Source organism: Pholcus phalangioides, unplaced genomic scaffold, assembly GCF_987345545.1.
Source record: "Pholcus phalangioides strain wild (caught in Gottingen) unplaced genomic scaffold, Ppha-v1.0 ptg000017l_1, whole genome shotgun sequence".
In the NCBI taxonomy this organism is placed as follows: Eukaryota; Metazoa; Arthropoda; class Arachnida; order Araneae; family Pholcidae; genus Pholcus; species Pholcus phalangioides.
Window position 1 is genome coordinate 52709625 of NW_028301610.1, and position 25064 is coordinate 52734688.

General features: G+C 37.7%; 1 protein-coding gene across 1 annotated transcript; it reads right to left on the reverse strand.

The window, feature by feature from the left end:
* Nucleotides 1-3571: 3571 nt before the first annotated feature.
* LOC149074110 (uncharacterized) lies at nt 3572-6673 on the reverse strand. The gene is made up of 3 exons (XM_089247328.1): nt 6271-6673; nt 6115-6179; nt 3572-3988 (listed from the first exon to the last, which is right to left on the reverse strand). The coding sequence occupies exons 1-3, from the start codon at nt 6671-6673 to the stop codon at nt 3572-3574; spliced, it is 885 nt and encodes a 294-aa protein (XP_089103454.1).
* Nucleotides 6674-25064: the final 18391 nt, after the last annotated feature.

The following is a 25064-nucleotide window of genomic DNA, read 5'->3' on the forward strand; positions in this document are numbered from 1 at the left end:
CAATTTTTAGAAAATTTGCAGGTTTCTCCACATGTTTATGGAAACCAATGTAATGTCCCCTTATATGGCAGTTTAATTCTTCACATCGTAAATGAAAATAAAATATTTATGAGTTTTAAAAATGTGGAATTGTTAGTTTAACCAGTCAACTATCAAATTAATTTCTCCAAGCGTTACCCACAGTGCCCACTTTTTTTTAAGATGCGCGCGCCTTTTCCCTTTTTTTTCCTTTTCTTGGAAGGTTGAAATATTAAAATATTTTTTATAGCTCGAATGTGTTGAGACATAATATGACACCCCAAAAGTGGGGAGGTCTTCTGACTAAAAGAAATGCTGTTGATGGATTTATGTGGAACCATAGTAGTTGAACCTTTGCTAAAAGATATATGAGTAATAAAACAGATGCATCTTCGTAAGGGAATCAGAAAAAAGAAAAAGCGATGGGAATGCAGCTTTGTAAAACATGACAAAGATGATAGTAATAATAATCTCAGACCTTGAAATATAATTGTCAACTTCATCTAGTGATGAGATAATAAAGTAGAACTTGGTTTATTCTTACTTTTGCACTATGATCTGGTACATTTACTAGCATTTATAATGCAATGGTTTTCCAATTGAAGCTGTATTCAAACGTGCAAAACAAATGCTTTGGGTATCAAGTCTTGTCAGCTCTGCTTTGATTGAAAATACTCTTTAAAGCTCTGTGAACACCCTGATCTAAGAAATTTTTAGGTGAAAATAAATGAGTTTAATTAGTGCATTAACAGATGCTGCATGAGAATTTTTACATGGAATAAAATTTTGGGCAGATCACAAAATATCAAAATTGGTATTTTTCTTCAGTAATTAAAATTCTGAATATAAAACCCTTTAATCTAAATAAAAGTAAGTGTTTTGTTATTTAACATATCTATCAAGTTAACAAAGCTATTTGACATCATTGACAGTAAGATTTTAATACCGAATTAGTTTCTGGGGGTCAAAAACCTAACTCTGATGCCTTATCATACATATTTTGAATAAGCAGCTCTATTCCACTTAGCAAATTGAACACAGGTAATGAGTAGCTTAGATAAATAAACCATAAAATTATATTTTATATGTTATAGACTCTTATGTTGAAAAATTCAAAATTGCAAATTATAATTAATATTTTGTTTTAATTATTGTAATAAATTAATGTTTAAAAAAAAACCATTGTAATATGCCCAAAAGTAAGCGTTTGTGTTCAAAACATTATCAAAAGGATTTCATTTAGGTTTTTGGCAGTTTAAACCAGTTTTTGACGCTTGTCATGTCAGAAACCCAACCCTGGTGAGAACCAATTTTTTTTTTTAAATTTGGAGAACAGTTTGGGGGCAGTAGTGTGAACACAGATGTTCAGCTATATTACAGTCACCCAGCTAAGATTTGCTCAATCCTTTAACGACCTTTGTTCCCCATTGAGAACATCAGTTTTATATTGATTAGAAAAAACATTTTTCTTACATAAAAGTACTTTCCTCCCCCCCCCCCCCAAATGTGTGAGATTCTAAAATTAATTTGAAAAACAAAAATTTCATTCATTTCAGCACTTATGCCACCATAAATTTAATTTTTTTTAATAGCTTATTTTCAAGGAAAAATATTTTTGTTTTAATTTATTATATTGCTTCTATGGGCAAGCCCGGGAAACATGCGTGAAAAATTGTTTTCATGAATTTTATGGTCGATATTTGTAAACTGATGGATTGGAGAGGAAAATAATAATTTGGCCAGTAGAACATGTGAAGAAGCCGATACAAATTGAGGGGCTTAAAATTTTTTTTTCCTCTAAAAAAAGGAACAAAAACTGAATTTTAGCCATGGACATATCAACAAGACTGCGGAGATGGGGTATGGAAGCTTTGGTGGCTTCTGCTTGAAATGCTAGATAGATCTTTCTGACGTGATAACACTGAGCAATGTTAAACTCCTGGTGTATATTGTACAAAGTTTTTCATGGAGTTGAATGGAAATTTTCGAAAGAGTGCTTCCACAAAAAGTTACTTCTTCAGCGGAGGGGCATGATCAGGAGTTTACTAACATTAGAGCCCCATAGAGCAGTAGTTCTCAATCTTTGGAAGCCAGTGACCCCTAGAAGTCTTTTTTTTTTTTGGGTGGAAGGCCTGATCATAAACATGACTGAGGAAAAATGAAATAATCATTCACAGTTCGATTTGACTGATGCCAGCGGTCGAGAAACACTGCCATAGAGGATAATTGAGATACACAGAGAGAGTGACTCACTAGCGAGGTTTGACTCTATTTTCTAAACACCACTTCCATGGTGGCTCAACCTGTTATATATCAAGAATGTTATAACCTGATTACTGATTTAGGAAAAATAAATTTATTTTTATGTGAATCTCTTGTGTGTATTCATCCAAGCTTTCTTGTGTTAGTATATGTAATAATACATCTTCACTAAATATAAATCAACCCTTTCACCATTATTTTCAATAACTGGAAGCAAACGCACATAGAATAGTAAAAAATTGACCAAAAAATTAATGGCCTCGGACTACATTGAAGCAGAATATGCAGTATTTCAAGAACTAATCCAGCAGGACTGTCATTTCAACCTTTTTCCGGAAGGGCGGGGAGGAAAGAACATATGCATGTGTATATCATGGGCGGAGGTACGGGGGGGGGGCTATTGCCCACCCCAGCGTGAAAGGTGGGGGTCGACTGATCTAATGTATATATGAGCTGACATCGTGCCCCCCAGACCTCCAAGTCAATCTCCGCCTATGGTGTATACATACCATTTCCAGTGTATGTTCTAGGGGACGGGCTTGTCATCCAGGAAAAGTAAAGAATTGATCAATAGAAAAGGTGTAGTGTTCCACCAAGATAATACGCGACCTCATACAAGTTTGTTAACTCTCCAAAAGCTTTTACAGAGCTTGGGTTGGATATACTGCCACACCCACCATATTCTCCAGATCTGGCACCTTCTGATTATTTGTTCTGGTCTCTACAAAATTTTTTAGACGGTGAAACCTTCACTTCAAATGAAGTGGTCAAAAATCACCTGGATCTGTTTTTTGCCAGCAAAGAACAAAACTTTTATGAGCGTGGAATCATGCTACTGCCAGAAAGATGGCAAAAGGTAATGAACAATATATGATTCAATGAAATATTTATTCACCAAGAAAAGTCTTTCATTTTCATAAAAAGAAACGAAATTACTTTCCGAACACCTAATAGATGCACTTAAATTCACTATAAGTTGGATGAATAATGTTTCCTTTCCCTTGACAAATTATAATTAGTAATTGATTTTAATTATTGTAATAAATTCATGTTCAAAAAAACATTGTGATATGCCCTTTGCAAACAAACTTGGTGAATATACCTTGGAAAATACATTGTGTGACTATCACTGACACTTCAGTAAAATTTGCAAAGTTTGAACTTTTTTTGACGTCTTTAATAAAAGAATTTGCAATACCTTTAAAAGGAAAAAAGATTAGCATGAACTACCAATAACTCACTGACAAACAATTATAGACTATAAGCAATATATTTATTCGGACTGAACTTGTTAATCTTTTTTTTCAATTGTTTCGCAACTGTATGATTGCATCCTCTTAATTTGAAGAGATATCTCGTTGCGCTTGATCATCATATTCAGCTTATGTTCCGCCTCTCTGTGAGCCATAAGCTGCTCTTTCTGCTTTCGCTGATCATCCTCCCTTCTAAGCTGCAACAACTGTTCATGTTCAATTTTACGGCGTTCATTTTTTGCCCTGGTGGCCTCAGCCATTGATTCAGCAACACTCGCTGAAGCTGTTGGACGCCTCTGTTTTCTGGTTCTGTGGTTTAATGGTGCCATCTGGAATTTTCGTGAGGTTGATTGCTCCCCTAGATGCCTCGAGGTTGATGGCTCCCCTGGATGCCTTGGGGTTGATAGTTCCCCTGGATGCCTTGGGGTTGATAGCTCCTCAGTATTCAAATTATTCTGCAATGAAAAATGCTATGCTTTTGATTTATGTAAGAAATTTTTTCATCACATTAAAATACAATTTAGTCTAAGGCACACACAGCTCTCTTGAAATAGAGGCAGGGGAAAATAATTGAGTTAGTTTTTCAAAGAAGTGCTTTTCAGCCAAACAGAGCTTGACAAATTGAAAGAAATGTTGGCGCCAAGAAATTTTTCTTTTACACCAACAAAATTGGCCCAAAATAGTGTATTTTTTTAGCTTGTCAAGGATTACGGGCTGCTTCGCATGCTACCAGACACACATGCCACTGTAGTAGTCGAGTGGTCATAGTGATAGACTTGCATCGCAAGGATCCGGGTTCGAACCCCACTGTCACTACAGTGGTGGTTGTCTGAAGTTAGTTTCCTTTTGTTCCCAACTTCGAGGCACAAATCCGAGCCAATCTCCCCATTAAAAAGGCTCGCCACAGAGAGTAACAGGAATACAATTATTCAATCATTACACTTCACTCATAGTTAGAAAAAACTGGTGGTAGATGGCAGCACTACACAGAAACTTCACACCAGGTTTCACTACACGTACATTCCAACACATACCAATTCATTGGAGGTTCCTCAGGGGAATATGGGCGAGGTACATGTGTGGTTTAGTAGCAGACACAGGCATAATTTCCAACGCTTTTACATTGCCCTTCGACTTCAATAAACTTATCATACATAAAAAATATTTGGGACCAATTCCAACTTTTTAGTCGACCTGGTGCCTGTAATAGGAAACAGGCATTGTGAAAAATTCTGTGCATAACTGACATCGACACCAGTTTGATCCCATCCCGAAAGCAGAATGTTTTGTATTATTCTGCAATGACCCCTCGGCTGACTGCAAATGTTCTGCGGTAAAAATCCCCATAAAAGTGTTTTCTAGCACTTTTTCTTAAAATACTTTCAAATTGTACTGCAATGTAAGTCGCAGATTTCGGCATATTCTGCTTTGAGGGACCCCAGCAAGTATTAATGAATTTTAAAAATCGGTAAAAAGAGTCATCTTCATACAAGCAATGGGTTTATTTACATGCCTTCATTCATCTGTCAATTATTTCCCTTTTAAATAATTTTTCAAATTTCTTTAATTATTTTCCCAAAAATTTTCTTTCATTTAAGACACACATTTGAAAGAAATGGAGGGATACGTGACTTGTTGGAATGGCAGTACTTTCAAACAACACCATGAAATATTGATCACACAGATTTTACGTACAATTCACTAGCAACACTATCCTATTCTCGGATATCCGATGTTTCACCAGTAATTTGAAACTGTAATCAAGAGAACTGGCGCTCTTCCAAGAGCACGCTACCTTTCAATCGCAACACTATGGTCATCAGACAAAAAATGTGTAACACAAATCGTGAAACGGAAGCTCTGCCAAATAAAATAATGGAAAGAAAAAAATAGAACCTCATAAACTTGTCAAGAACGTATAAACAACCTGCTTGAAAGGTACTGATAACAGGATGCATTTCTTTCTCAAGGGAGTGACATGTTGAGCAATGCGCGAGGTCAAAATGACCCCACCATGCCAGTTGAGGGTTAAAGGGAGGGATCTAACTCAATACACAATGGCTAAAAACTCTGCTCCCTGCCTTAGAAGTCTTAGAATTTGTGCTGTCTTTCACAGCTAATTTTTTTAAAAAATGTATGCGTGTTATTCCAAATTCTATGATGGAACATACACGGTGACTGAAATTTTTAACAGTGGTTGAGAAATTTTGACAATTTTACGACTCAATCACAAGTACAACTTCACTGGAGGAAAGTCCCAATATTTGCTTTGCCCAAGGCCCCATTGAGTCAAAGTCAAGCCCTGGAACTCTAGCTTAACTTTTCAGTCAACATGTTTTTCAATCTGGTTGGGTGTCTAGCTATCAATGTTTCAGCAGGGAGTAATCAGGGCTGGACTAATCTGTTGAGGCACACATGGTTTTTTTTTCAAATTCTCACCAGATACTGGCACATAGAATGCTGATTCGGTCATGTATTATTTTCAATTACATACCTGCTGGGCATGTAAATTGCGTGGAGATTTATCCAGCCATGATTGACATTTGGCAATAGCAGTAAAAAAAATTTTAAAACCACATACCACTTCATTTCGCAGGGTTTCATTTCTTTCATTCACTCCCACTTCATCCACAGTCGTTAAAGGCACTGCAAAGGAGCATAAATGTTAGTTTTGAAGGAAATTTCAGCTACGTTTCAGTTGTAAACAAAAGCCAAATTTGTATGAAAAAGTTCTTACCTTCTAAAATTTGATGATCCATGTACTGATGATCACTGTCTCTAGTGTTGACCATAGCACTTTTACAAGCGCCTATGGTCAGCACCCTCTCCTGCAATGGTGTAACGATGTCTGCTTTCGCTACACCACCTCCAGTTCGGAATTTTTCAGCCCTGTCAGCTGCCACAGCTTTCACAGCATTTTTTTTCATATTTTGATAGAGGTCTTTCAGTTGTTTGCTCGTCCTAACTTCGACCCCAGTGGTGCTATTGAACTGCTCGGTGAGCAGCTCCCAAGTTTCCTGCTTCTGCTGGTTGAAAACCGCATTTGTCTTCTTATTTTCTACTACGTGAGCGTACTCACCGACCAAGCTCAGCAGCAATTCCTTTTCAAAAGAGCTGAAATTTTTTCTCGATTTCAACATTATTCCAGCGTTCAAAGCACTTGCGTTAAAAAAAAGAAAAATAAAGCACGTGTAGCCAAAAAAGCACGTGAATGTGTGATGAGCGGAAAAGAAAAAAAAAAAAAGGATTTATTTTTATCACGTGATTTTCCCTGGCGAATCAGCATCGAGTAATCATCATCATCGTCAGTTACCCATAAGTTCATTAACTTGAGCCTCCTGCATACCGTCTTGCTCTAACCGTGACTTTAACTTCAACCTATCCGTAACTCAACTGGTCGGTTAACTGATGAACCGTGCATACGGCCGTTAGCCGGTCAACTGCATGCACAATCACAAACGAAACTTGTGTTACTATAATTCGTCACTTTTCCGATGAAATTCAATTTCCTACGGGAAATGATCTATATGCAGTAACTGAAAGTTTTTTGAGTAATAACGGTTTGCCTGGAGTGTGTGGTGCTTTAGATGGTTGTCATATACCAATAAAAGCACCACCAAAAAATGCAAAAGATTATTTTAATCGCAAACAGTTCCACAGTATCGTGCTCCAGGCAGTTGTGGACCCACAGGAAAAAATTTACTAATGTAAATTTTGAGTGGCCTGGATCTGTCCACGATGCGAGAGTGCTGGTAAATTCTGAGATTTATCAGGTTTGTGAAAATGGTTTTTTAAAGACATATCAGTGCCGGCTGCCTGGGACAGACACATGCGTGTCCCATTTGGTTGCAGATCCTGCATATCCATTAAAAGACTGGATTATGAAGCCCTTCACGGGAGTGTTGACGGCAGAACAGCGGATATTTAATGGAAAGCTAAGCAGTTGCCGCATTTATGTTGAGCATGCATTTGGTATGCTAAAAGGAAGGTGGCGTTGTCTTCTCAAAGCGAACGATACAAGTTTGCGCCATATACAGCATCAAGTATTGGCTTGTTGCATATTACACAATATTTGCCAAGACACGCATGATGACTACCTTCATCAGTGGGATGGTGGAGAAAATAACTTACAATTGCACCGTTCAATCAAATGTGAATAATAATAGCAAAGAAAAAAGGCTGAATTTACTTCAGTGGTGCTGTAACAGCCAATAAATGCATGTAAAATATAGTGAAAACACAAAATTTTAATGCAAAATATAAAAATTTATTTCTTTTCAGTCATGGTTTTTAAAAAATTAAATATCAATTCATTTTGTTTCAGAATTTGTTCATTTTGTTTCAAAATTTTTTCTCTGAAAGCTTCCCTCTTTTCTTCGGCTGCTTTCTCTGCGGCTTCTTCAAATTCCAAAATCTTATTTGTTGTCTCCTTCAACACATTTTTCCATGAGGTTGATTTTTTTTCTTTTCCTACCCCGACCTGTAATGTGAATGGTTTTTATTATACATATACTCACAATAAATATATTTGACCATTACCAGGGGTCTGTCCAGCTGAAATTTGGGTCTGTTTTCCAGACCCTTCACAAAATACAAATTAACGAAACCATGAATTTAGCATGTCATTTCTTTTGTTATTAACTAGATTATTTTGCTTCGCACAAAATTGAATGCATATTGTTGTAACACATACACCTTATTTTTGTGACCCTTTTCACAAAAATAACGACAATTTTCACAAAAACAGTACCCTACAGAAAATGTCTGGACAGATCCCTGCCATTACTTTTCAAATAATCACTATCACTGGTGCATAGTTATAGAAATATTGAGGTTGGAGTCTGCCAAATAATCTGAAGCACTCTGAATATTTTATATAAGTACAGTGGATCTCACTTATTACGTTTGTCAAAAAACAACATAATAGGAAAATGTTCTAAACAGGAAATTTAGATTAGTAAAAGAAGAGTTGGACTGACAAAAACTAGTTATACCAAACAGGGAAATGTTTTAGTGGGAACGTTATAAACTAGATTCACTGTATTATGAAAATAGTTTTGACTGGTAAAAACCTGGTTGAATACTAACAGACTTTTTATTTATCAATAAGGAAAGGAATTTCTTGAAAACTAAATCTATATAGCAACCAAATATTTCAGGAGCCAAGCTCAATTTGGGCATAGTAGCCCAGGTCGATTAGATATTTGCTTGAAGTACCAAAAGGGATGTTTAGAGGTGTCGCAAGTTCCATACCCAGTTCATCTTTGTCAGAAACTTTCCTGATGCGGGGTATACAGAAACAGTGATAACATGTCCACAGAAAATGATTGCTACTGCAGGGAGTCCCACACTGAAGGGTTAGAGCACCAAACTCTCGGTTAGTATAAAGAGGCAAACCATCGAACCCTGCCATTCCGAATCGGCAATAACTTATAGGTCCCTATAGAAAATGACCGTGGTGCAACTTGTAAAATTATCAAATGACCAAGCAAAATATCTTGCCTGAGCTAGTAATGAAACATAGAAAATTTTAAGCATCAATATCAATTTCTTAGTCGCAATGTAGACCTGGCGCGGCACTTTATAAAATTAGGCATTAAGTTTATTACACACACACACATTTTATATATATATACCCCACTTTAATTTTTTTTTACCTTTCCTTTTTGTATAATGAAAAGGTTCTCGCTTCAGTTTTACAATGAAACAAAGCATAGTGTTGATCAGATGGCTCGAACGCAATCTGTGCGAATATCACTCATTTGTCAGTGTGTCTAACGGTGCAACATTCTACAGTAGAAGTCTGTTACAATTATAGCTCGCAATCACAGGAGAAATTGACATTATAACAGACTTCTTGATATGAGCAGATATTTTTTGTAACATTAGCTCTTTCACAATCCGAAGATGATGTAACTCTACAGCTTGCTGTTGCGAATATAAATCCAGGAAAGAAAATTCAACTGGGCTTGCAGAGAATCTAACCCACGTCCTCTTACTTGCTGGGTGAGCACCCTAGACCAGAAAGCTAACAAATACTCTTTCCTTAGAGCTCATGTGCACTGAACAGGGCCGTACATGGACAGCCAGACCTAACTTAGGCCAAAGCTCATGATTTCCGAGACACTCTTTCATGGAACTTGGCAATCAGACAAAAAACTTTAGACTTTAATTCTCATTTTTTTCAGTGGCCATGGTAACCAGGCACCTGGGATTTGTCAAGCCGATCCCAAAAACCATAACATTATACAGCTTTGATGGCTGTATTGAAAGTTACAAAACAAGCATTTTTTGTCACAGCTTGGCAATGTAAATCAACTGAACTGCCTTTATTCTTTCAATAAATAATTTTAAATATCCATGCTACGAAATAAAAATGAAAGCCATAAAAATTATACCTCCGTCAGTTGATGTGGAGGTGCCTGGAGTTTGCGAGGTGGATGGTGTCGATGTAGAGGAGCAGGGAGCTTGGGAGGTGGATGGTGTCGATGTAGAGGCGCAGGGAGCTTGGGAGGTGGATGGTGTTGATGTAGAGGCGCAGGGAGCTTGGGAGGTGGATGGTGTTGATGTAGAGGCGCAGGGAGCTTGGGAGGTGGATGGTGTTGATGTAGAGGCGCAGGGAGCTTGGGAGGTGGATGGTGTTGATGTAGAGGCGCAGGGAGCTTGGGAGGTGGATGGTGTTGATGTAGAGGCGCAGGGAGCTTGGGAGGTGGATGGCGTGGAGCATGGATTTTCTGGTCTTTCTTCATCCTCTTGGAATGCTTGTGAAGAATAGCATTGCTGCTCTAATCTTTCTTCACTGTCAGGTAAACTAGAATGCAAAAAATAATGAAAAATTAATACAATCTCTGTTATTATTCTCTCTTAGGACGATATTGCACTACACAATTTTTAAGTCCTTTTATAAATCTTGAAATATCCAACCAATAAGCTTATCGGTTGCATTTTCTGGAATGTAACGTATGAGCTTCATTGGTTGGATTTTTTAAGTTTTATAAAAGGGATTTTATCAAACTTTCATAGTGTAATACAAGCCTTTGAATTTAATATATGCTGAGTTCTGTGTTGCATAAATGAGCTGTTTAAACCTTAAAATACATGGACAGGGTCGTAGATGCCTTCTCGGGAGGGGGGGTGGCCCTAAAAGTGAAAAATTTATGGAAAATTTACATTATTTGTGAGCCCCCCCCCCCCATCCCCAATTGGCTCGGGGCCCCTTGTTCTGAAAAGTAAATGGTGGCATTAAATGAAGCATCAACAGTTTCAAATAATTTGCAATGCTTGTTATGTCAGACTTAGAAACAGTATTCTTTGCTTCGTGGGAATTGTAATAAAATGAAGTAGGTGAAAAGTCTGTGGCCTACAACACTTAAGAAATATATTGACAAGTTCATAAAAATCGAGAGTTTGTACTCTCGATTTGTCCTTGTCAATTTCCCAACAGATTCAGGAAAAAAACTGTTACTGAAAGAAAGTGCAAGAAAGCTGAGATTGGACAATGAACTTCACAGGCCCCTGTTTACTTAGTTTTAGTGTGCAGAGAATGGTCATGGAATGAATGGTGGGCCTCTTCCACCAGGCTTATCCCATTGTGATCTCTTTCAGCCCAGTTTGTGTGGCAGAGCGTGGAAAAAAGTGTGTGCACCTAATGTTGAGTTTGACTTTGCAGTGCTGACATCTACATTTTGAATTAAGAGTGAAGTGTGATGATTGGATATTTGTGCCATTGCAGGCCTGTTGTTCTCTGCGGCGAGACTCTTTATATATATAATGGGGAGATCAACTCGCATTCCAACCTTGATGTGCAGTCATAGTGCGACAAAAAATCAAGTTCGTAAATTGTTTAGTACGAAAATATATATGAGGCAAATAGCGCTTCAGTGTTAAATGAGATGAATCAACTAATAAAAATACATATATATTTCAACTTACTCATCCTCATTTGGCATCTCGCACTCCACCAACACATTTACCTCTTCAAGGGACTCATCCAAGTCTATAAAAAACAAGTATAACTATCAATAATATGACATGAATGTCGCTCTTCACTTGTTAATACAAGATATACAGAAGACTGGATGTTGTGAAGATATTTATTACAGGGATGTGTATTTTTTTTTTTTTAAGGAAGGAAAAAACTCATCTCTGCCTCTACCGGGAGTCGAACCCGGGTCCCTCGATTGCCGGGCGAGTGCTCTGACCACTAAGCTACAGAGGAGATAGAGATTTTCCTTGGCTAGAGCGTATATATGCCGAACGGAACCGTGGAATGGACGGCGAAACCGATCAGCTAATAGCTCATGGACGACGAGCCACCAGATGGCTATATATATATGGCTCGTCCATGAGCTATTAGCTGATCGGTTTCACCGTCCATTGCACGGTTCCGTTCGGCATATATACGCTCTAGCCAAGGAAAATCTCTATCTCCTCTGTAGCTTAGTGGTCAGAGCACTCACCCGGCAATCGAGGGACCCGGGTTCGACTCCCGGTAGAGGCAGAGATGAGTTTTTCCCTTCCTTGAAAAAAAAATTTTACATCTCAAATAATAAATATCTTCACAACATCCAGTCTTCTGTATATCTTGTACTATCAATAATCTCTGAAAAAATTGCATGCTAATTCGTTCTGATAAAAGATTGTGCAAACATGAAATAAAACATCTTGTTTACTCCCTAAATTCTATGTAAAGGGACTATAGTCCGGTCTGTAACGTAACTTTTTATTGGTCTGATGTAACTAGTGAATCATGATTGTTCGTTAATGGGTTACACTGCTTATGAGGTAACCATTATTCGTTACTCAAGGGAGATGTTATACTGAGGTCTGTCTGTTTTATCAATTTCAAAACTTCATAAGCGAATGTGTTTTCACAATCTCAGTATTATGAATAACCTGTGTCGTAGATGGATTTAAAATCTTATGTTACATCAAGTACCTACATGTAGATACCACAATTTTCATTGAAAAGCCGCAGCTATATAGACGCAATTATAATTATTGTTAATAAGTTATTAAAGTTCAGTCAAAAGTTTAGTTCAAGTTCATGTCCATTTCATTTATCAATGAAAACAATGTGACATTTCTCTTACAACATATAAAGTGGATCCTATTCACAACGTTTTCTCAACAATAGCGTGAAAAAGCAAAAAATGATGAGGAACGTCTCGGGTCCTGTCAGCCCTTCCCATGTGGGCAGTGCCGCCTTAACGCATGGGCCCTCACAAAAATCAGATCCGGTTGAAATTTTCTAGAATTTACAAGGTAGGGCCTCAGAAAAACCACTTGGCCCGGGGGCCCATGATGCTCTTGAGACGGCCCTGCATGTGGGGGCCATGGCACAGGCCCATCTTAAGAGCATCATGGGACAACCCCTCCCCCCCCATCTGACTAGAAATGCTTGTTTACTAATTTATATGCGCACTGCGCTATCGAAAATTTTAATCTGATCTCATTTTCATAACCCGCTCCTCAGGCCCAGATGAGCCCATGCGTCAAGACCGCTGTGCATATTCTATCAAATGATGAATTCAAAATTTTTAGAAAAGACATACGCGTAATTTTACACTTACATGGATTAACATTTTTCATGCCCATATCCAGTCTTATCGTGGGTCTAGTGCTGTCACGACACCCAAGAACAGAATCCATCTATTCATAAAACTGGAAATTGTGCTTGCTGCTCGCACCGCTCCGTCTTAAACCATCTCTCGTTGCTCGATATCTCCGTTTCAAAGATTTCAATTTGGTACGGAGTTGTGATACCGATTTCTTCACGCCTTTCTCCGCCAACTCCTCGGTTATTTTACGGTACAACTCGCTATCGTGAACTGTACCGTCGAATTTACCTTCTGCAGCATATTTTTTATATATTGCAAAAAATTCTATTACTTCCATCTATTTCCACCGATCAGATGTCACAACGATGATCTTGGCCATGACGATGAACGAACTGAAAATCTTTTGAATCAACTTTGACCCTATCTTCCCATATGGCCGTCAGGTTTTTCCGATTACCCGCGCAGAGAATTATGGGAAGAAGATAACGACCTCTCAAATATCCTCTCAAGAGAAGGGGCCATGCCTACTCCCCATTTCTTTCCCTCGCAGGGAAAAACGGCCGTCAAGAGGGTGCTAGCCCCCCCCCAACGATACCGCAATATTGCACATGTGAACGGGGCTAAAGGGGGTTCGAAGGTGTGTGTGTGTAGAAATCATGCAGAACAAAAATCGCTGAAGAGTCATGAAATTTGTTCAGGAGTTTTACTTCATGACAAAGACTCACTAAGCAGAGGTTTTTCCAAAATTCGACACCTAAGGGGGAAGGGGTCATAAGGGGGTTCAAAGGTTATACAAAGAAATTACACCGAGCCAAAACCACGGAAGCTATTCATTAAATTGGATCAGAAGTTTTATTTCATGACGTAAAGACTCACTAAGAAGGGGTTTTTCAAAATTCAAACCCTAAGGGGGTCATAAGGGGTTCAAAGGTTATACGGAGAAATCATGCTGAGCCAAAACTGCTGGAGCTATCTATATTTATGAAATTTGGTCAGTAGTTTTATTTGATGATGTAAAGACTCACCAAGAAGGTTTTTTCGAAATTGGGCCTCTAAAGTGGTCACGAGGGGGCTCAAAGGTTATATGGGACAATAATTGCTGAACTGAAATCACCGAAGTTTTAAATATCAAATTCCGACAGTAGTTTTATTTTGTATTGTTAAACTCACTAGCGATGGATTTTTCAAAATTCATACTGTAAGAGGGACAGGAGGGGTGTTTAAAAGTTATATGGGGTAATCATAGCTGAGCCCAAACCGCTGGAAGCTATAAATATGAAATTTGGTCAGTATTACCTATTTATGTAAAACTAGCTGTTACCTGCGGCTTCGGTCGCGAGGATTTGGTAATCTGAAAATTGCTTGCGATGATTTGAATCCCATCATGACACCCTTGGGTGTTGCAATTCCAGAAATCCCGTCTTGGCAAGTCTCTTTCTATATACAAGGTGTCCCATCAAGACCGCCCAAACTCTGCACAGCCAGATCCCTCGCTTGAGATACATAAAAAATGCCCAAAGAACTGTGACCCATAGCTTTCGAGAAAACTGCGAAAAAAGAGTATGATGTCATATCCGGTGCAAGGGGAAAAACTTTGCACGTCATATCCGGTGCAAGGAAAAACTTTCATTCGACGGTGCACACATGTATGCCTCAATATGCGCGGTGGATATTTTGAAAATCTTCCTATGGAAATATATGCAAATACCGATGTTCATGTTTCCAATAAATTTTTTTTCTCTTGCACCGGATATGACGTCATACTTTTTCTTTCGCATTTTTCTCGAAAATTTCGGGTGGTACAGGTACAGTTTTTTGAGCATTTTTTATGTATTCCAAGCGAGGAATCTAGCTGTGCAGAGTTCGGGTGGTCTTGATGGGACACCCTGTGTATAAAATAACATGCCCTGAATGACTGACTGACTGATTCATCATCACCGAGCCAAAACCGCTGAAGGTACAAATATCAAATTTGATAAATAGTTTTACTTCACGACGTAATGACTCGCTAAGATGGCGTTTTTCAAAATTCGACTCCTAAGGGTCGTAAGGGAGTTCAAGCGTAACAGAGAAATCACGCCTAGACAAAACCGCAGAATTTCATGAAATTCCGTCAGAGGCTTTATTTTACGAAATAAAGACTAACTGAGAAGGGTTTTTTTTTTCGAAATTCGACCCCTGAAGGGATGATAAAGAGGTTTAAAGGTAACAGAGAAATCACGCTGAGCCGAAACCACCGAAGCTAATATTTATAAGATTTATCAGAAGTTTCATTTCATGACTCAGAAACTAAGAAGGGGTTTTCCGAAATTCGGTTCGCAAAGCCCCGTTAACATGTGCAAGATTGGGGGTTGTTTTGGTGATTAATACTTGCATGGCGACTTTTTTCTTCATGGCGAAAAAAAAGGAGGGACGGAAATCTGCCAAAATAGTCCCCTCATTGTTGCGGGATAATGGTGGGTGACTCCGACCTCCTCACCTATAATCCTTTGGGGGGCCGTTCAAGTATCACTTAAGCAAATTTTTAGCCATTTTTGACCCCCCCCCCCGCCACTGAAAGTCAGCGAAACTCTGACCCCCCTGCCAGCAAAATTTCGTCTTCAGCTCTGCCCCTCTGAATCCTAACGCCTATTTGTGGGATCAGAGACGTACACGGGGGGGGGGGGGCATAAGGGGGCCCGATGATCAAAAATTTATTTTTTTAATGCAAAAAAATATTTTTTTAATTGAAAATTCTTAAGGAAATACCTTTATGTTATTATAATCAATTTCTGTTGATTTCAATGTTATTTGAAGGCTATGAACTCCTTTAATAAATTCATTGCGACCCACCCTTTAAGCCATACAGGGGCGGACTTGAGTATTTTGCCGCCCGATGCGAAAACAGCTTTGCGGCACCTCTAAAACGAAGTTTCGCAACTACCCCAGTAACCATAAACACCCTGGTGCATGCCGGGTTTAAATTGGCACTCGATAATGAATATTAAATATTATTTCATGGTTCGACAATATCCACATACACAATAATCGATAATATCCAATATCCACATACTATAAGTTTGGGTGCCCAGCGAAAAAATTTCAAGTGTACCCTTAGGCACTTAAAGATTGGGGGGGGGGGCTGTAGAGCTAGAGAACCGATTATTGACCCAGGGCCACAAATGGATAGTCTTTCAGCCGGGCAAGCATAAATTATGCCTCCCGCGTAATATTTTGAATAATTTTAAATGAAGAATTTAGCTTCCCTATCTGGTACAACTGCCGGGGCACGAGATCCACATGCATCCTTCTCTTGGCTTAAAGGGTCTGTGAAACCCCTAGGATAGAGGGCTCGATGTCTGAATTTTAAGAGTTTCTGGACAGAATTTTAAGCTATTGGTTTTGTTAAGAACGTTCAAGTCAAAATGTTAACAAAGTGTTTTTTGTCCCGTTTTGCAACCCCTAAAATTTAGCGGCCCGGTGCTACCGCACCCTTCGCAACTGCTTAAGTCCGGTCCTGAGGCCATATAATGATAAATCGCATAAACGCCCTTGGCCAGCGAACCAAATATGGCCTGGGGGTTATCTCATGCGGCCTGCCCCCCTCAAACCTAATTTTGTAAAATTGAACTAAGCGCCACATTTACAGATCGCTTAAGTGTCCCGTGGTAAAATTCCAGAGCATATAAGCGGCCCGTGGCACATTTTCAGATCACTTAAATGACCCGGGACACAGTTCCAGAACACTTAAGCGATCCGTGACACATTTAGAGATCCCTTGAGTGACATGTGACATAGTTTTAGATCACTTAAGTGGCTCCCAGTGCGGTTCTACATCACTCAAGTTACCCGCGGCGCATTCTCAGATTATTCATGTGATCCGCGGCATATAATTACGGATAACTTGAGTGATGCGTGGCACAGTTCCAGAGCACTCAAGCTGCCCGGACACATTTACAGATCACTTGGATCCGCGAAACATTTAGAGATCACTAAAGTGGCTCTGTAGGGCACTTATCAATTGGGGGAATGTTACTTCAAGTGCCCACGAAGTATCGAAAGGTTTTTCTCGTTTTTCGCGTACCGAGTAAGATGCCATTAAGAATATTTCATATTTTCATAAAGGGTGGTTGATGACGTAAGCATTATATAAACCCTCCTTCCCCTTGTCATCAAAAGTCAGCAAATCGGAAACCCCCTCCCCCCATCGATGATGACGTAATACTTGAATGGCCCCTTGTGCCGCGAAAACTGCTGTTAGCTCCTTCGTCAGCCATCTTGAACCAACCTCTAGCGTTCAACCCACGTCACCAGTGACGACTTTCGGAAAGAATGGGGGGGGGGGGGAATACCGGCATAAACTAAACCCCATGTAAACGGGTTGAAACAAAAATCCTCGTTAGCCGTACTTCCCGGGATATTTTATTTCCCATGTAAAGGGGCTTAAGGGGGTCGTTGGAAGGGTTCAGTAGGGCGGGTCATATGGAGAAATCAGACTGAGCCGACACATGGAATTCGGTCAGTATTTTTTGATAGCTATTGGAATATAAACTCACTGAGAAGGGATTTTTAAAAATTCAACCCTTTAAGGGATGGGGAGGGGTTCAAAGGTTATATGAAGTAATCATCACTGAGCCGAAATCACTGAAACCTTAATCATGAAATTTGGTCAGTATTATATTTAATAATGTAGAACCTAAGATGGGATTTCTGAAAATCCATTCCCCAAGGTGGGTATGAGGAGTTTAAATGTTATATGGGGATAATCATCACCGAATAATTTTCAGATTACCAAATCCACGCGAGTGAAGCCGCTGGTAACAGCTAGCCATTTATATGGTACTGGCAAAAGCTATTTTCATTAGAATTTGTTAGAAGAAACTGTTTCCAGAGGTTAAACAACACAATTCATATCAAGTGTTACACAATTTTCACAATGCATTCTGACTGAACAATTAAAATAGGCATTAAATTATTAAAAAGAGTAAAACTTTACAATAACTTGTAAATTTTTAGGCTTTAAAACAGTTTGTAGTATACGAACAGTCGTTTCTGAAATCGCTGACAAGTCATCCAAAAAATTTTGGCGGCTTAATTAAGCGAGGATTATCTTTTTACAAATTTAGATCATGTGGTGTACAATCATCAAAACTGGTACGTTTTTCTAACTAAGATGCTGAATAATCGTCAATTTTCTCCAACTGTCCACATTCGCTCACACTAACACATCATGTTTTTTTTCTCTTTAGTTTCAAATTATCTAAAATAATTGAAAAAAAAATTGAAGCAAACAAGAAATGTTAACATTAGATTAGATAGAAAACTCAAAGGAAGTTCAAAAGTTGAAATTATCAGAAATTTGAAGTTATTAAGAAGACTTAATACTTTTAACATGGTGAGACACAGAGAGAGTATTCTCTAATAGAAATATCATTAAAAAATATTTATATAACCATTGATTAATTTCAAATTTTTTACATATGCTCTTGAGATTGTATGTGTTATCTTATACTGGTAAAGAGTTTTACATATATCTTTGACACATAAAATGTTTTGTAAGTTTTCGAAAAATTCATTAAAAACAACTTGCGCACATCATGGTATTTGATCATGTGTGCAAGCTGTTTCTAATGCATTTTTTGAAAATTTACAGAACATTAAGTATCCGAGATATGTAAAACTTTTTATCCCCATTGCATAGCACATACAATCAAAAACATGTGTACAAGATTTGAAATTAATCAATGGTTAAATACTAATTTTAATGATATTTCTATTAGAGATTAGTGTCTTTCACCATGTAAAAGGTATCAAGTACCCTTAATTCCACTGCATCAAATAAGAAAATTTTGGTGGAATTTGAACCAACCACATTCCAATTATCTAGTTTGCTGACATCTACACATTCTGGAATAGCATAAGTTTAGTCAATTTATACCTTTTCGTAGTGCTGTTTTTATGAATTTTCTGCTATGTTACATTGCCAACATAATCTTATATATTTATCGATCACTTGTTTCGTCATCTGAGATTCATGTAGCTCTTCAAATCCCATCTCATTTTCAATTGAGTGAAAAAAATTAATCCCTTCATTACACAGATATTCATTAATTATAATCCTCAACTTAAAATACGGGGTGATTATAAAAAAACTATCCCGACATATGGGCCCCTAACTATCATACCATTCACAGAAACTGAATGAAATTTTGGCATAAGGTATTTTGAGGTATGCGCTCAAGAATGATATGGAAAACAACAGTGTCACTCTAACAGTTACGGTTACGGTGAGAAAATTTCGAAAATATCAAATGGCAACACCAAGTTTTTTGTATTGGAATGCGATCTCCATACTGAAAAACACTAAATATCGTTGAAATGGCGCCTGTAGCACGAAAGTCCCCGGAGCTAGGCAAGGAAGAAGTAAAAAGGACTTTGCCGCGCACCAGAGCATTAATGTTCGTTTCATTCGTCACACCGTTTCTTCGGCTGAGATGCCAGCCTGATTAGTCCTCCACAAGGTCATGTGGAAAATTTGTGAAACACAATAAAATGCTTTATTTTATGCTGCTTCTCTGTCCTTATTGGTTGTCCTCACTTTTAGCCTATCTACCGCCGGTGATTTTCATGCTACAGTTGCCGTTCGAACGCTATTTAGGGTTTTTCACAATGGAGATCACATTCCAATACAAAAAACTTGGTGTTGCCATTTGATGTTTTCGAAATTTTCTCACTGTAACTGTTAGTGACACTGTTTTTTTCCATATCATTCTTGAGCGCATACATCAAAATACCTTATGCCAAAATTTCATTCAGTTTCTGTGAATGGTATGATAGTTAGGGGACCATATGTCGGGATAGTTTTTTTATAATCACCCTGTATATGTATGCCAAGTTATTACTACCTCCTAACATCAAAAATTTGAAAGTTCTTTCTGCAACTTGAATAGAGCCACAGAGCACAAATTGATATCACCTCTTGAAACAAATAAAAAAAAATGCTTTTGGATCTTGCGGATTAATAGAAATGTAATCATGTTCACTTTTTTCATATTGGTGCAGCAACATGTGCTTGCACGATTGACAACTTATCTTTTTTAGAATGCTTCTGACAATATATCCACCTATGTAATATAGAATATTATTCTGATAATTAGATAGACCTACAGAGTCTAAATATTCTGAAACTCTCATTTTCAGAAAACTCTTGTTCAATTACAATTCTCTTTAGTGCCCTGAACTCTAAAATTGAAGGAACAAAAATATTGCTGTCCATACAGTTTGAATTCCTAGCGGATATATTTCTGGCCAGAAGTAATTTGCTCAAGGACCAGCGAAATTGGCACGTGTTGAGATTATTGTTAAAGCCTCCACAGACTCGTACGCAGTTGAAAAACAATTCAATGTGATCTTGGAATACTTTGTAGGTTGGGACATATTTCAATGGATGTTCCTTCTTTGATGGCAATTCCAAAGAGAGTGCCTATACAGATTTTGCATTCACTATTAATCCTATAGCGAACATTTTTCTTGGAGTTTTCAAAATTTCAACTTTTTTCAATGTTATTTTAAACAAATAATCAATGATACCAGAAAATATACTATTCCACCACACTTGATTATTATCACTACTTGTTTACTAAGAGATAAAGGGGATTTAAATTCTTTACCAAACGGATTTCTGCAATTTAACAAATCAAATAAGCGGTCAATTACTCTGATGAATTCAATAGTGGCCTCTGACCCAAGGAATGATGCATTTTTCGAATGCAACAGAAATTCCATTACATCAGTGGTTCCACTACTGAATGTCTGAGCAGCTAAAGAAACATTCATGATCTTATTTCGAAAATTTACATTGTCACCACCTAGCTTATTAACAAACTCGAATCCTACTTCATCTTGAAGACATTTCAAGGCTTTAATGTAGCGCCAATGAAAATTTCCAGTTTCTGAGGCCAACTGTTTCTCTGCCAATGTGTTTCGCGCTAATTTCAGCATATGGTACGAGTCAAACACTACATACACAGGTGCCCGATTGCTTGGATGCAAGAAGTAGGTTTGGTAGTGTTTAACTGAAGTCCCAGAACCAAACTTGAAACCCAACTGCTGAAAAGCACGAACATTGCAGGAAACGCCCTCAGCTGTAATTGACCATATTTTGACATCGATGTCGTGAAGTTTTGCCAAACTAACATTAATAATTTGGTATGAAACATCCGAATTGATCTTATCTACAAAAAGTAGGCAAATTGGTATTTTGAAACTCTTGGTGAAAGACACGGTGACAAAAAAATCAATGCCTCGGAAGCTAAGTAATGCTCTTGGCCATCCACTTACCCAGCACATTCAACATACCCAGAGTATTTGTGCCTGCTTTTGCCCCCACGAAACTTGTTTCCTAATAAACATAGAGTCGATTATTAGAGCACAATCCAGGGAATTCCGGACTCTGCCACGAAGCTGGGCTGGAAGAGATCTCGGTAACGGGATAAGTCCAGTGGCAATGTTCTGGCGTTCACTCATTCAGGGGAGTGCTTCATTGTGCTGCAACATTTCCAACATATGAGTAAGCTTCACTCATGAAACCTGAGTAACATTCGGTTACCCAGCGCGACCCAACCCGCAAGGGTAAAAGGCTTATATCCCTGGAGGGACAGAGCCTGGGTCGTGACTGGTCTGTCGGGTGGGGAAGGGTAAACTCAAATGATTGCTTACCGATTTGCATGCTTAATTTCGAAAATCTTTACGAGATCTTGTTACAATGAGGCACTCTATGCATTTGAGGCTCCCTGGTCATGCTCGGGTGGGGCCCATGCATTAAGACGGTACTGTTTAGGCCAGGAGTTTTGAAGGAATTCCCCAATCGTAGACTTTTCACGAGGCCCTTACTTTGATTTTCCAGTGAATATATGGAACAAAAAAAAAATTTTAACGAAAAAAATTTTAAACCTCCCGTCCAGAATCCTAGGATAGCGCCACGTAAACACCTAAGTCCGGCGCTGGTTACGGTAAATCTGCTAAAGTAGAGAGTTCTTGTACCCTGGGAACATGCATGGTGCCCCACATCCTGCAGCACAGGATGCAGGGGCGCGATAGCCCAGGTCGATAAGATACTCGCCTAAAGTACCAAATGATGTTTAGAGGTGTCGCGAGTTTGATATCCGGTTTGTTCTTGTCAGAAAACTTTCCTGACACAGGGGTACAACAGAAACGGCGACATGACCTCAGAAAAATTGCTACCGCAGGGAGTCCCCCCATCGAGGGGTTAGCGCACCAACCTCTCGACGAGTATAAAAAACACGCCTGCCATTCGGAATCAGCAATAAATTGTAGGTCCCGGTCTAATTAGTCCTCGTGTGCAGAAAATTACCATGCTGCGGCAAAAATGATCAATGATGTGACTGTCTATTCCACATATTTTATGAATTTTTGGAATTATTTCAGGATTAATTATTTCTTTTCAAACTTGGACAATTGTTCTTAAAGTTTTTGAAATACTTTTCAACTTTGAATATCATCAAAATTCATAAGCCAATGTAATGCATGTTATTGTAATGCGACAAAGGCCTGAAATTTCTCAATTAAAAGAAATACAGATAGACAAACCCCAATTGCTTACCTTCAGAAATACAGTACAGAAGCATATATATATATATAGCCCCTCTAATTTCAGATAGGTTTACGTATAGAAAGGAATTTAAGAAATATGTGAAAATCAAAACACAGATGAAATTATACGAAATATTTGCAATGCATTACAATAGAGCCCTCGCTTCCACTAATTTCTTTGTAACAGCAAATTGACTGTTTGTATTACTTTATTGCATAAATTCATTGAGCTGCAAAAAAAAGTTGTACTTTAAAAATAGAATTATTTATTATTTTAATATCAATAACCACATGAGAGAGACTTCTAGCAAATGCAAATCGATTTTATAATTTTATCTTTGAGAAAACATTGTTCCCAAATGTATCCTATGGATTATATAATGGACGATATATATATATAATCGTGCGAGTGTTAGTCAAACATCTGACAAAAAATGGTTATGCTTCTGTATTTGTTGAACGATTATTTCTCTCCATGGTTTGATGCAATAACTTTGAGATAAGTTGAGTAATAAAAACATGTTGATTCAAAATGTTGAATGTTGTGTCTACTTCACATCTATGGTTGTTTCAATGAGTAGAAATGTATCCCATCAGGGAATTTTAATAATTGAAGTGTCGAATTCTTGTTTAATATTGTTCAAGTCTTGTTTTGTCATCAAGATAAATTTCTAGATCTAAAACTAAGGAAAAAATTTCTAACATCATTCAATATTTTCTCACGGCAGACTCAAGCTTTCAAAATTTATCTGGAAAACATATGAAAAAAATAGTAAAAACACTAGACACAAGCAGTTTTGGTGAAACTAACATTTAATAATAACACTGTGCAACACTTATTTTATTGGCAATGAATTCCATTAATATATAGGAAGGTAGGACCGTAGCGTGCCTTCTCAAGCTAGACTTCTTCTTGGAGGCCCCCTTGAGCAGTCCCCCACTTGCTCCAGCCTAGTTACAGGCTTGCAGCAAGGTCATCAAACTTAATTGAACCCTAGTCATTTCCCATAAAATTATACCTCAAGTGATCTGCCAGTTATTATTTTTTTCATCTAAATTAAATAATTGTATGCAATTTGAATCGAAGGGTATGTGGAAGAATTACAATTATTAACGAACTAATTGTAAATAAACCATTAAAATAATGTTGAAAATCAATATTTCTGATCATTACAAGATGCATAAAATTTCATATTTGCCGTTTTCTAATAGCATTTAAATACTATTTGGTGTGTTATAAAATTAAATTAATGAAATGAGGTAATTTTATCACACATAGAGAAAGCAGAATGCAAATCAGATGATTATAATAAAAAATAATGTCCATTTTTTTTCAATGAATAAATGAAAATCTTCAAAAATTCACATGGATAGGGATGTGAGAATATTCTCCTGGATATAAAAATTGGAGAATAATCGAGAATATTCATTTTTCCTTTAAATAATGAATTTTTTTTACTTGTTTTGTTTATATTATGAAATATATATCAGTTTTCGTTGCCTTAAACATAAAAACAAAATAATTTTTGGCATAATCACCCCACAATGACAACTTTTAGTTCGAGAATTTTCTCTACATGTAAAGGTTTGGCTATAAAGATTTTAGAAACCTCAAAAAATTATTTTAAAACTAGATAAATTTTCAGAACTAAGTTTTTAGTTGACAGGTTGCGTGATTTTGTATAAAATGATGCATTCAGGATGATTAATCGATTTCTTAAAATAATAATTTATTTACAACACGAAACATGACAAGAAACAAAAATCTACGGGAGCGACGTGTTGCTCGCTTAATGGTCCGGTCGCCTGTATCGTGATTTCACACGTGACAATAGGATGGCGTCGGCTTTACATGTGCTGCCATCTGTGGTATAAAATACAAATCGAATTTCACACCACATGAGTTTACCTCAGTGAAAGAATTTGGTGAGAGAACGATAAATGTGATACGAAATGAAAATGTGATACAAAAAATTAATCATAAGATGCAGAATAAGTTGTATAGAATGCAGAATAAAATTATACAGGAAAATCAAATCATGTGCAGTTAAGTATGGGGCCATTCAAGTATTACGTAAGCAGATTTTCAGCCATTTTTGACCCCCTATCCCCCGTCAGCAAAAGTTAGCAAAACACTTACCCCCCACCCCCGTCAGCAAAATTTCGTCAGCAGCATATAATATTTCATATCTTCAAAAAGGGGTGGTTGATGACGTAAGCAACTTTCAAACCCCCCTCCCCCCTTGTCATCCAAAGTCAGCAAATCCGAAACCCCCTCCCCCCCGATGCTGACGTAATACTTGAATGACCCCTATACACTTAAAAATATACAATGAAAAAATGTACAATTAAATGCAGAAAATTCTATGAGGCGTAAAAA

Coding starts and splice junctions, on each gene's coding strand:
- LOC149074110 (XM_089247328.1), bottom strand. CDS start 6,673: ATGTTGAAATCGAGAAAAAATTTCAGCTCTTTTGAAAAGGAATTGCTG. Junction 6,180..6,270: donor GGATCATCAAATTTTAGAAG/GTAAGAACTTTT, acceptor GCTCCTTTGCAG/TGCCTTTAACGACTGTGGAT. Junction 3,989..6,114: donor AAACCCTGCGAAATGAAGTG/GTATGTGGTTTT, acceptor TTTTCATTGCAG/AATAATTTGAATACTGAGGA.